Here is a 14011-nt window from a genome sequence, read left to right on the forward strand (position 1 = left end):
TTATGAATAAAATGAAATGTATAACAAGATAACCACACATACTTTATAACATTTAAAAAATAAATACTTCTGTAGAGAGTTTTAAAGGGAGCTGATGTCAAACAAATGGCATTGACAGACCACAACACCTTATTTAAGTTCTAATATTAGATCAATTGTTATCATTTGTCAAGCAAAAATGGCATTGTCTGGTTGGCTTCTTACAAATGTATGCATCTTTTCTTCATTTTGATATGTTGGAAAACGTTATTACTCACTCACGTCACTTAAGTCTAGGTCTTAGTTACTTCTGTAGCTTTTAGATTTATGGTGCAGAATAGTCCTTGGCATGTCAAAGATAATTAACTGATGTAATAAAGTGTTTACATTTCTGCTAAAATGCCCACCTGCACTTCTGGTTAGTATCATTTGATTCTGACTAAGTATGACTCTGGCTTGTGGCCTAATTCCCCTCCCATGCAGTCACTATAGAACACAGTGTACTATGCATTTAAATTCCCCTTCTGTATATTAAGTACCATAACCTTGTTGAAAGCTGGCTCTGCGTGAACACCAGGCTGCTTTCATTATGTAAGTGGTATCATTTTCTGACAAGCAAGAAGGAAAGCCACGGATCTCACACACACACACACACACACACACACACACACACACACACACACACACACACACACACACACACACACACACACACACACACACACACACACACACACACACACACACACACACACACACACACACACACACACACACACACACACACACACACACACACACACACACACACACACACACACACACACACACACACACACACACACACAGTCTCCTGCGGCACAGTCTGCTGTTTTAACTTCACACCACAGAGCAGGAGATGCAGGGTATCTGCTGCACACACTCCATAGACCTGTACACATTTAATGAGCACACACTGTCACCTGGTGTAACTGTTATCAGCTCGCTATTCTGCAGCATGAGTGTGAAAGAGAAAGTACGAGGTGAACCCGTATCAGCCGCAGAGAAGGGAGAAAAAAGTGAGGGAGATAAGGAGGAGTGTGACTCGTGACTACAGAAGCCCAAACCACCCGCTCAATATCTCACTGCCTGGAGCATGGTCTGGAGGAATAAGAAAAGCACTCTGAGCATCACTGGGAGCACTCGCACAAGATCAAACACAGAGCGTGAGAGAGTTCGACAGGGGATTTAGGGCGAAGAGAAAGCAGAGAGAGTTTGAGAAAGAGGGAGAGTAAAGTAAAGGTGAAGGACAGGGAGAAACAGAGTGGTCAGAAATGCAGCCACATTGAGATAAGAGAGTTGTGTGAGCTCTCACTGACACAGCAATGAGAAATCAATGTCAGCCTTTGAATTAATCAGCAGTCGTGGAGGAGCTAACCCATCCAGGTCGGTATTTATTAAACTACATGTAACAGTGGTGAATTATAATAGAGACACACATCACTTCCTAGATCTACCCACTCTCTTGGTTTCCTCTATTGACGTTTTGTGCAGCTTTATGGGGGTGGAGGAAATGTCAGAGTGCAGGTCAGCTCACCAGCAGCTTTTACTAGAGACAGGGATAGATAGGGGAACAAGGAAGGAGGAGAACATATAGAAAAGTGGATATTCTCCTGTTAATATATTGTAGGCCATATATTTAACCGTTACAGACCCACAGTGTTTATCAAACCCTAGAAAATAAAAGGTCCTATTAATGATTTTTGAACAGAAGCCTGTAAACAAAAGTCACACACTTAACTCACATACTGTACAATCACCTATCTCCTCCATCCTGGCATCCCTCAGTAGGTACTGTGGTTGGTAACATGTCAGTGCTTTAACCCTAATCCCCCTACACGTGCCGTCACTAATCAGAGCTTGGATGGAGATACCTATGGATGCTCAGCCAGGAAGGGGAGGAGACTAGTGTCACCTCTACTGTACATCAATATACCTCAGAGTAACATCAAACGAACCTCTGACTTCATTCATTTCCCCTCTCCGCCCTGCATGCCAGTCTCATCCATCTGCACTACTACTCACTCCACTTTCTATCTCACTTTTTGTTGGTTTTTGCTCCTAATTCCTCTTTATCCTTCTTCCCTTCCTCACCATTCCCCCCCCAATTGCACATTTGGGTCCCATCATGCTTCACTGCCACTGCTGTTAAGGTGGGTGCTGTGCCAGTGTGCCTGTGGGTGAAGAGAGTTAGAGTGGACAGAGATAAAGGGATGTTTAAACCAAATCTGAGCAGACGTCATTAGTTAAAAAGGTAAATGAGCAAATATCTTAAATGAATGCAGGCGAATAGATGTGTTTGGATGAGGTGAGAGGTGAACACGAGTGTGATCGTCAGTATTACAGTGTAATTCAGACGGATTTACTTATTATCAGACTTTCACATCAGGAGCTTTTGGTGCATCAGAAGCTAATGAACAAGGAATCGCATTAACTCATGGTTTTACACTTAAAAGACAATCTTAGTCCAAAGCATTTTCTGATTCTATACATGGAGCCACTCTTTCTGTGTCTTGTTTAAATCAACCGAAGATTAACAAACAACCTTTTTTGGATCATCAGATTATTTTAATTAAGTTATAAAGAAACAACAGAAGGATGCAGGAGTTTGGCTATGCACTGTTATGATTCTTTTTTTAAGCATAGCGTTTTCTTGAGCAAAATGCTTTTAAATGTCCTACTTCCAAGTAATCATCTTACTTTGGTGTGTCAGTATGTCATTCGTTTTTATAAACTACAAACAAAATATCGATTAGGAAAATTAGCAAAACTTTAGGTGTCAAAAGCAATGGTTTTATGTTGGAAAGTCAAAGCTGTCAGACATTTATGAATACATCATATGAATTAGGTTTCTTATTGGACAAAAGTTTTGCAATCATTTGTAAGTTGATTTCAAACTGTAGATACATCAATGGTAATGAATTAGAAATGCATGAAGTCAAACTCCAAAGTTATGGTTAGCCTTGGACAATGGTTTGTTGGTTGCAAAATATCAAGGATCCAATAATTAAATCAACTGGAGCCTATTTCCTGCCAATCTCATGTCAGACCATTGGTAAATCCTGTAAAAACAACCACAATCTAATTACCAGGCGCACAACACTAACTAATTCAATCAAAACTGTCCTCTTCTCGAGCACCAGCAGAATCAAAATGTGATTTCATTGATTTAACACGAGAAGAAAGAGCTTCTCTAAAGGTCCTCTAATCAGCGTGTGTCTGTGTGGCCGGTGTGTAATTGGGCTAATTTCTAGCTAGCCCGAGCTAGCTCCGACCTCCTGAGGACAAAGCATGCAGCGGGCTTCTGCAGTTTAGCTGACCTAGTCCATGAACATTAGTCTGGTCGGATGCTCCACAACACACGGCCGAGAGAGAGGCCGAGAGAGAGGCGCATGAATGACATCATTGACTTTAGCTTTCAGTGGATCTGGGTTCAGCTAGATGGCAACAGCAGTGCAATGAGAAATTACTCTGGGCTACAGGCCTACACACACACAAACAGACACACAGGTCCAGCAGACGTGTGAGCACATCACCTCGCTGTATACACTTACAGACACATCTTAACTAGGTTCACCCAATTAAGCTGTCTTTGAAACTAGGCGCTGCTCCCTGACCATGAAGTTGTGTATGTTTGTGTATGCGCGTGAAAAGAAGGAGAGAGAAAGCAGGGGGTTCGAGGTTAGAAATCCATGGCAACCGCCCCTAAGCAGCAGCATGTCTTATTGCATTTCTTCTCAGAGAGGAACATGACATGTAAAGGATTACAAACAAACTCACAGTGTCACACAACCCACAGGCTGTCTCTCTGCTCGATGGCCATGACATAGCTGGAACAACAAGGGGGGGAATTTTAAATATAGGAGTGCAGAAATACAAGTTTTAGATCGGTTTCAAGTCCTAATTCAAAGAGGAAGTTCACTAAACTTTGTCAACAAAACACTTGCTGTACCTGACACTACACGGTCATTTGTGAGATATTTTAAAGGTCAGTAATTTCCTCTGCGTCTTCTTCTATTGAAGAAGACGCCATTCTATTTTAAAGCTGTACAGCACCTGCTACACCTGTTTTTCAGGTCAATCCAACCGACCCACCTCAGTCGTAATCCTTGTCAGCACTTTCTCATCCCACAGGAACACTTCAGTACAAAAGGTGCAAACCTACTTCTCTTCTCTGTTCCGTTCAGTTACTTTGGGTTATAAGAAATCAGCACTTTTGCAACGTATGGGGAAAGTTGCCACATGTTCCAACATTAAAGTCATAAGCTTGACTGGGCTGGAGTTATTTCCTTATGTTTCTTTGTTACTAGCAAATCTGCAGTAAACTGAAAACTACAATCAAAAACTAACCTGATATCGCTGTACCAATAAATTACTCATTTATGGACCTGACCAGGTGCAGGGAAATGATCATAGGTATATAAAACTTTATAGACATCTTTCTGTTTCGCATGATCTGTATCTCAATCAAAAGCTTCTCTAATTCATCTGTTTCTTTGTCCGCATACTTCTTTGAGATTGCTATAAATGTAATGAGGGAAATCCATAAGGGATAAAAGCTTTTAACTGGATTCACCCCATCAGTGATTCATGGAAGTAGAGGGGTATTATCCATGGTGGGGGATACCTCAGTCATTTCCTCTGTCAGACTATAGTATTCTCTCATCCCACCAGCTGCTAGTGCTTACACAGCACAGTGAATATCATAGATTTTTTCATTATCCACAAATGGCAATTACGTTACTCCATGCTTCAACAGTAACAGCTCACGTCAACCAATCATAACACAGTCAGTGCAAGTACTGTACATTACAAATATTAAGGATAAACACACTGGGGGGTGATGAGAGGTGACTCTTTTCTCCTTTTGATAAATATTTAATACTATCTTTACGTAGCTGGTTCAGTGGAGCTCAAATCAGCATAACAGCTTTGTTTAAAGTGCCTCTGCTACAGTAGTGCCCTCTTTATTGTGTTGGGGATAATCCTCTTTGTGTAGGGGGCTCACTTTGTGTCAGCATGCAGGCAGGGATGTTACCATCGCTGAGAAAACTAAAACAAAGAATAGTTGTATTCCTTAATATTAAGGGATAACTTACATAAGGGATTACTTTTCTAAAAAAGAAACTAAAGCTTCTCAGAGATAAATCCCGAGCTGATGACATACTGATGTGTCATGCTGCTTTAATCTTCCCTGAGTCACTCTCTCCTCCCCAAAACACTAGCAGCCTGAAGTATGGTTTCTCCCTCTGCCCGCAAACACATTACATAGTGCAGCAGAGCTACGTGAGCAATAGAGTCCGTTTCTGTCATCTCTGTTCTGTCTCATTCAGCAATCAGCCCGCAACAGGGGAGACATATATTCATCACATATCCCTAAACACATCAGGCAGAACCAGAGTAATCAGGGGAGCTGCTGTGAGCACATCTCTGCTCCTCATCCTCCCTCTCGTCTTTGTTTACTGGCTCTCTTGATGGCTTCTGGCTCACACAGACTGTTGACATTATTTGGCCTGAATTCCAGAAACTTCCTGTTAATCCTAGAGGGGTTTTTTCTGTAAATGCTCCCTGGAGCTGGTGGATATTTCATCTAAAGTCTATATGTTTAAAAATAAAATGTTTTATAGTTTGACATGCTACACAAGCCGTAAAAGCTGGAGCTAAAATAGCTGCAACACACACTCACAAACACAGTCACACACGAACAGTCAAACACCCCTTATACTGGGTGCCAAGTTTAGCCAGTCAGCTGGTGACATGTCAAGTCCAGAGGAACAACATGCAGCTGAGGGGAGAGAGGGGATGGGGGAGGAAGAGGATTATTTCGTTTTACCGTTGCAGAACTGTAGCAGCGATGAGGTGTCATACAAGCTGCTGTAGCTGGAAAACCCGTCCTCCATTCTCAGCCTGTGCTCAGTCCTCTGTTATCCACCACTCCTTCGCTCTCCTCTCTCTCTCTGGTGATTCCCCTCCGTTAGTTTATCGTTCACTTGGCGTCCAAGGCGCTCCCTCCATTCACTCTGCACGGGTCAAGCTCCCTGGGTGAGTCACCATGGCAACCCATTCACTCCGATTATGTCATGTGAACTCCGAACCCCTCTTCTTTTCCACCCCCGTCTCACACAAAAAAAGTCCTGAACTCTACGACAGAAAACACTCCCTGCTGAAGGAAGACTGCAGCGGAGAGTTCAAGTTAAAGCTGCTGGTGTGTTTGTTTCCTCTCCTCCCTCCTGTGCTCTTGTCCCCTCCCTCTCTTCCTTCTCCTCTTGTCTTTCTGTCTTCAGCAGAGGCAGCTGTGTGTCGTTAGCTCTCGCTGATCTCAGGCAGAAAAACAGCTTTAAGAGGGCTTGAGCTGCGAGCGCAGGCAGGCTCTGGCATAGGCAGTTACTGAGGGTGTGTGTGTGCGTGCATATGTGTGTGTCAGAGGCTGTGTGTGTGTGTGTGTGTGTGTGTTTGGATAATGCTCGGGACAGCCCAGCCTTCCCCTGTCACACAGTGTGGACGAGTCAGAGCGCAGGGGGGCGGGGCCTGTCAGAGAGATCCTCCTCCTCTCGACTGGTGGGAGAGGAGAGAGGAGGAGAGGAAAGGAGGAAAGAGGTGAGGATATAGGAGGAGAGAGGACGGGGAGAAAGAGAAGAAAAAGAGAGGAGAGGAGGAGGAGAAGAGAAAAGAGTGGAGGAGAAAGGGACAGGATACGAGTGGACGGGAGGAAATAAAAAGAGAGATAAAAAGAAGAAAGAAAAAAACGAGAAAAGAGAAATTAGGGTTTACTAGAAGTAAACAAATTGGAGAGAAGGGAAATAAAGGACAACAAAGGAGAGGAGGGCGCAGGAGGGAACAAAGGAGGTGAGAGGAAAGGATAAAGGAACGAAGAAGAGGAGACAAGATAGGGTTTAGCGAAGATGAAAAATGCACAAATGAATGAAAGGAATCCATACCAATCGTTAGTTACCAATTTCACTAAACGCCTCAGTCAATAAATCAGTTACTGAAGTGAATTCATTATAACATGGCTCTTACACACAAAGCCATAAAGTCACTGTTTCAATGGTGTGGAGTCACGTGGGGACACGGCATAACAAACAGCCGTCATCACCATTTCCCGCCGCCAGACATTAAAAAGCGAACACAGCCAGGGGATCTAAGCTGTGGCTGAACATGGTTATCATTCTGTCCTCTGTCGCTCTTATCTGCCCCGCTGCAGACTGCACCGAGGCATCTCTGAAACAAGAACAAGAGGGGGAGAGAATGAAAGGGAGACTAGGGGATTGAGGAAAGAGAGAAATAAATGGGATAGAGGGGGGAGGGGATGGAGGAGAAGAAGAGTGCTTGAGAGGAGTGGGCGGTATAGAAAAAAGGACCAAATTAAAAAGTGAGCAGGGTGGGAGTTTGGTGAGGGGGAAACCCTAAAAACATTAAATTCTAACCGGGGGGTTGCATGTGCATGTGAGGGGGGGCCTCTTTGCATTATTTATACATCAAGCTTGCAGGGGAAATAATAAGTCAAAAGAGTCTGTGGCCTATATTCATGTGTGAAGCATTCCCGCCTTTCTTCTTGGATCACAAGACGGAGCTGGGAAGACTACACAAAGGCAGGGATGCTCTAAAGACAGCAGAGAGAGAGAGACCATGAAAGGAGGCATTTGTTTCTCTCTCATTTTTTACAGTACCCCAGAAGGTGTGATATCATTTGTCTGTGTGAAGCTGTTTCTGAGCAGGTATCTCTCCTAACATCTTGAATCCTTTCCGGTTCAAAAGGTGGATGTGACCTTTAACGGGAGGGTAAAAGGGATTCAGTGAAGCACCTTATGGACGGTTGATCACTTTACGGTTCAGGGCCTCCATGCTGTTGACCTCAGCCCTTGTATTCCCCACCTCCTCTCCCTCAGGAAAACACTCTGCTTCACTTATTACACAATAACAACAATACACCAATATATCTACCACACTCAGTATCAGCCTGACTTTAGACAACAAGGTGCTCTCTGTACAACAGTGTTGTGTTGAACACCGCTATGGTTGTTTAGCAAAATCACAAGGATGTCATACCTCAAAACGGAGAGAAATCAAGTGTGTGTTGACGTTCACATTATTTGTATACATGCTGTGCAACCACCGCTAATGTTCAAATGTGGAAGAAAATGCACCAAAAGTATTTCAGATGTTTTAAAAACCCAAATTCCAAAACAGCTAGTGTTTTGATTGAGATACAGAAAGGAATTTTGTGCCTCTCACACAGAGTTCGAGCAACACACACACACACACACACACACACACACACACACACACACACACACACACACACACACACACACACACACACACACACACACACACACACACACACACACACACACACACACACACACACACACACACACACACACACACACACACACACACACACACACACACACACACACACACCCCCCTCCCCCCACCCTTTGTGTTTTGTTCTGATGACAGAGGTGTTTTGTCTGAGGCATTCAGATTATTGCAAATCTCATTCGTAAATCTCATTCTGGGGCAGATTTGGGATCTAGATTAGTGACAGGTCTGGTTTTTTGGATGTCTGTCTGCCTCTCTGCGCATATGCTCATGTGATGAGATGAGGCAGCTAAAACTGGGTTATGTTCCCTCCAAAATCCCCCCCATGGGTCCCTAAACCCCACCTACCACGCAGCGGGAGGCAGGTGGTGGGACCGCTGCAGCCTCACCACCCCCTCCACACCTCCCCATTGTTCCCCCCATTCAACACCAATCCCTGAAACCAGATTACACACACACACACACACACACACACACACACACACACACACACACACACACACACACACACACACACACACACACACACACACACACACACACACACACACACACACACACACACACACACACACACACACACACACACACACACACACACACACACACACACACACACACACACACACACACACACACACACACACACACACAATGAACTGGGTTGCGCTGTACAGAGTGTGAGTATATTTTAGCAAAATACTGCAATATGCTATTTCTCCTTTTTTCTCGCTCACAGCTCTCATTGTATTTGTTTCAAACGTTGTATGCAGCTGCTTTTAGAGAAGAATCTGAAAAATCCACTGTACGCTAACTAATCTGCACACATTTGCTATACCATTTCTGATGTTGTACATGATGTGTTTGCCTAAAGTGGACACACATAGAGGAATGCTTATGGTTTCTCTATGCAGTAGGTCAGGCTAGATGTGAGGTAAGTGTGTACAATAATGAAAGACCCTATGCCAAAACACGGTGCCTTGGGTAAAAAGCGTTAGCCTAATGTAACTTCCGCAACATTTTTTAAACAAGTGGATATCTGATATCATAACACTTTGACTTTTTGGTTAAATTAAGGGAAAAAATAAGATTGAGTGCATGCAGCAATCTCACTATATTACATCTGACAGAAGTTCAGAGTCTTGCTCTATACATCTTAAGGCTTGGCATCAGGTCTCCAATGGCCTGCTGACACAGCTTTGGCTCTCAAGAGGCCCATGAAGGTCGTATAAAAACTGAACCGGTTGTTCGTTTATTTATTTTTTCCTCCCAAAGACAGTAAAGAAAACTGCTGACATGCGCTTGAACCACAGATGATCAGTCAGTCTGTCAGAGGGCCAGGATTATACACATAATATCCAGAGCTGAGGAGGAAACAAGGTCAATCCTCTGATCCAGCCACCATCTGCGTGCCTGTCCTTGTTATTGGGCTGTTTGTGCCTAACACCAGGAAATAATCCAACCCGGGATCTTTACTCATAGAAAGATTTTTAAACAAAGCAAGGGGACACATTTAAATGTTGGGCCAGTCTGTATACAGATAAATAGAATATACAACTCTTTACGAAGGAAATTCAAAAGTTTTCCACAAACTAATCAAACATAACAGCTTGCACTGGTTACAAAATAGGCTGCTTAAATGTCCTTGTCAAAATATGAGGAAGTTATATCACAAAAATAAAAATACAACAAAAGACTTCATGAATTCAACCCAAGTCAAACATGAACAATCTGAATTGTATATTTAGCAGCAGGTATCAAAGGTCGCCCCATATATGCGCCCGTGGCTAAGAGGAAAAGCCAGCAGGAAAGAGCAATAAAAGTGTTATTCATTTATTTGCCTGGTGATAACATAAACCTGGAGCAATGAGCTCAACAGTCCGGTCCTTATGCAAACACAGTGACTTAAAAAGACTTCAGGGCTGATACTAATTTTAGACATAAAAATATATACATTTGATACACTATATATTATATTAACATGCTAAAAAGCCAATTAAGATGGTAAAAATAGCAAATGTGATACTAGCATTGTCACTTTGAGCATGTTATCATGCTTTCGCTAGCATTTAGCTCATATCATCGCTGTGTCTAAGCCACACAGAGCTGCTAGAGGAAGCCATTATGATAACATAAAAAAGAGAAGAGTCCAGACCAGCAGAGGATGTAACACTGTCTGTGACTGACAGGTTCACTCTTTCCTAATAACCGTCTGGACAGGAGAGTGGAGATAAGAGACAGGGAGAGATTGATTGAATGTGAGAGGGGAGAGTAGAACAGCTCACTGACACATTATTTCCAACCTTCTGGAGGAAATAACCATTCCTTATACAAGCTTAATAAAGTAGACGTCAATTCGATATTAAAACACACTTTATGATACAGAATAATGAACTCTGGTTACTTCACATCGGACATAATTACCTTCATGAGTCTAAAGTAATATGCTGCTTTTGTAATACGTGTCAGTAAATGTAGATGCTTAGATGATCAAGGTGTAGTCTGTCACAAGGATAGAAAAGAAGAATCCAATATCTTCTGGGAGTTTGATCAACTAGAATTGATAGAAAAGAGTTGATGGAAATGTTGTCTCATTATTTATGTAGAGGAAATGTGACCTACTTTCAATACGGGAGAATCCAACAGAGTGATAATGATAATCAAAGCGAATTGTTCACAGCTCTGCTTCAGAAAAAAACAGAAGAGGCTGCATCCATCAGGCAGAATATGAGGACTCTTAGATACTGGATTCAAACCCACGACATGATCAATGATATGTTATTCATCCCAGTAAGTCTTCACTCATCTTACCTGCAATAAGTATTACGTCTTTGCTGTAATAAGTTAAATACGATTATGAATCTAAATTCACATTGGCATTTCTATGAAGCCATAGGGCTTAGTAAATGCTAATTTACCATGCTAACAAAAGTTGGCATACAGCAATTTAATTGTTTACTATGTTCACCATCTTAGTTTAGAGTGTTAGATAACATTTGCTAATTAACACTGAATATCCATCAGCTGGGAATGTCATCTATTTTGCAGGTATTTGGTCATAACCAAAGCAATGTAAAAAATAAACAAATTCCCTTGTGATGGCACTAGATAAGAAGTTCAAGGGGGGCATGAATATGGGTACCAAATTTCGAAGCAATTTATCCGGAATAGCTGTTGATTTATGTATTTCAATGTTTCCTGCAAATGTCAACCTGATGTTAACGCTACAAGAAAAGTCAAGGGATCATCAAGTCATTAGAATTCACGATCTGGAAGCAACTGATATCGGTACAAAATTGCAGGGCAGTCTCTCCAAAACATGTTTCTCCATTAAGCTGCAAGCATGCTCAGTATAGAAAATATCACATCATATTTTTTGTGTCATCCATTGGACTATTTTAAAAATATAATAGTTCATGGAAACCAAAGAAAACATTCAATGCAGAAGGATTGTATGGCATATTTGTGTAATTGTATTGTGCAGAGAAACAATGGTACAGGGTGAAAGCAAATGTCAGCTACACACTGCAGTGCACTTGTGTTTAAGGCCACACAAGGTAACGCCAAATAATGACGTTATGGTTCAGGAAAACTGGGTCATCACTTCACCACAGTCTTCTGGTTATAGCCTCTAAGAGTATTATGCGTGTAGAAATGCCCTGCCAGACTCTTTAATATCTACAAAGACCCACATTTATGAATTTTTGAAAGAGGGAGTTGTCGAAATGTATTTATCAAATCTCACTGTTGGGTAACGATGAATTTAAAAGATTTAAACAGCAATACTGAGTAACAATCGGATCAGTTTTTATTTTTAACAGCCTAACATAATGTATTTATGCTGTATTTGTTCTTAAATGTCTTTTGCTTTTAATCTGTAAAGCACTTTGAATCGCCACGTGCTGAAAAGTGCTATATAAATAAAATTGCCTTGCCTTATACAGGTAAGAAATGATCTGATTATTGCTTAACCAGCAACCAAATGTTTAAAGTATATGTATAAATACAGGTCCTGATAGGCTGCAGCAACAGTCACTGTAAGATAAACAATACATTTGGGTTCACTGTGAATGATATAGAAAATGTGGCTGAGGCGTACAAAGAAATGTGCTATTCCCTGTAAAGTCTCTATGAATGACATGCCAAGAAATACAATTTGTTAGAGAGACAGAGATGGCAAGTGAATGTAGGAGAGGAGAATATGCTTTTGTGCTGTAAATAGCTCATAATCCTGAGGCTGTGAAGCAGCTTTACAGGCCCTGCAGCAGCTCTTCTCGTCTGTTGATGTGGAATATATAACTCTACGTCATTCAAGGCACTGAACAACTCACCCAACAACTACTTTTATATTAAAGAATTCCGTTTCTAGCTACAGCATTGGTCAAATGTTGTTTTGGCTGACCGATGTAAAACACAACATTTCATTTTGCAGTCCTTGAAAGATTACTGAGTTATTTAACTCAAACAAATGTTCTCTTACTTTAAAGGCTACAAGAGTTTAGTTTAACCACGAGGGGCTCGTGCACATGAACAACAGCATGAAAATAGCTATAATCACCAATCTTAAAAACTTAAAACTTTTAGGACCTAATACGTGTTGGGGGTACATAGCACCTAAAGGTTGAACTAATGCACCTGCACTTACAATGGTTTGGCTTCTATTGGGTGAATATGTCAGCACTTTTTGTAGTTCTGAGTCACTTTGGATAAAACTGTCAGCTTAATAAAATAAAATGTAAAGTTATATAATTTAAAAGTTACAGACGTCTCTACGAATTCAAGTTTATGGGAAAATTGTTTATAGAAGAACCCAGCGCTGACAAATTAAACACCAGCATTATAAAAGGGATTATGTACAGTTTTTACGGCCACGTAATTCACAAAAACATGCTTAGAAAGGGAGGGGTGGGGTATTCAGTTGGTTGCAATCTGCAACCTCACCGCTAGATGCCACTGAATCCTTGACAAGTCATTTAAAAAAGCTACTACTTCAGCAACTGAAACACGCATTATCAGATAGCCAACGCATCAACGCAGTAAGTTTACACATGTCATATACATAACACAGCTTGGTGTATGACTTTTACTAGGCATTGCAGTGGTTGCATGCTCTTTGTTCAACTTTAAAACAACAGATACGTCCCTTACCTGTCAGAACGTCATTCTGTGAGGCTTGTGCACCGCGGAGTCCTCGCTAGCATTGATTAGCAAACAGCACACACGCTACTGTGGGCCCCAGCCAACGCCAAAACAACAAACATCAACTTTACTGTGTTCAATTTAACTAATTTATCGCTGGTTTATACTCTGGCTCCGAAAAGTAGCAAGAAGAAGAACAACAACAACAGCCAATCACAGGTACGCTATCTCACGCAGTCAATGTCATAGTTAGATGAACCTCTAACATGTTCACTGACATCCTGGAAATATCGGTGGATGCCAGAGTCGTGCCTCTTTATGTTGGTTGGAGTCTTATCTTTCATCATAGTGACTATCAAAACACAAAAGTGAAACACTTAATGTCATCCAGTACATTACAAATGCTTTTTGTTTCACTGTTCACACTGCTTGGCCCGGCGCTGTTGAAACTGTAGATCTGGCAAGTGGCAACCATCCAGTCAGTGAAGTTAAACCATGAGGTAAACACGTTACTTTTATTCTATTC

At 41.7% G+C, this 14011-nt stretch overlaps 1 protein-coding gene across 6 annotated transcripts in view; it reads right to left on the reverse strand.

Moving 5' to 3' along the window:
• eml1 (EMAP like 1) overlaps nucleotides 1-14011 on the reverse strand; it is a 49644-nt gene that overhangs the window by 30895 nt on the left and 4738 nt on the right. For 3 of the 6 annotated variants that reach the window (XM_079694112.1, XM_079694121.1, XM_079694119.1), the window contains exon 1: nucleotides 5852-6439. The exons of 1 other annotated variant lie outside the window; for it this stretch is intronic. In XM_079694112.1, coding sequence (XP_079550238.1) covers nucleotides 5852-5918 — 67 coding nt within the window. In that variant the 5' untranslated portion in view covers nucleotides 5919-6439. Of the gene's footprint in view, nucleotides 1-5851; nucleotides 6441-14011 lie in introns of those variants that run through there. 2 more of the 6 variants (XM_079694117.1, XM_079694113.1) reach the window with 2 other exon arrangements.

This window comes from Notothenia rossii (assembly GCF_949606895.1).
Source record: "Notothenia rossii genome assembly, chromosome: 7".
NCBI lineage: Eukaryota > Metazoa > Chordata > Actinopteri > Perciformes > Nototheniidae > Notothenia > Notothenia rossii.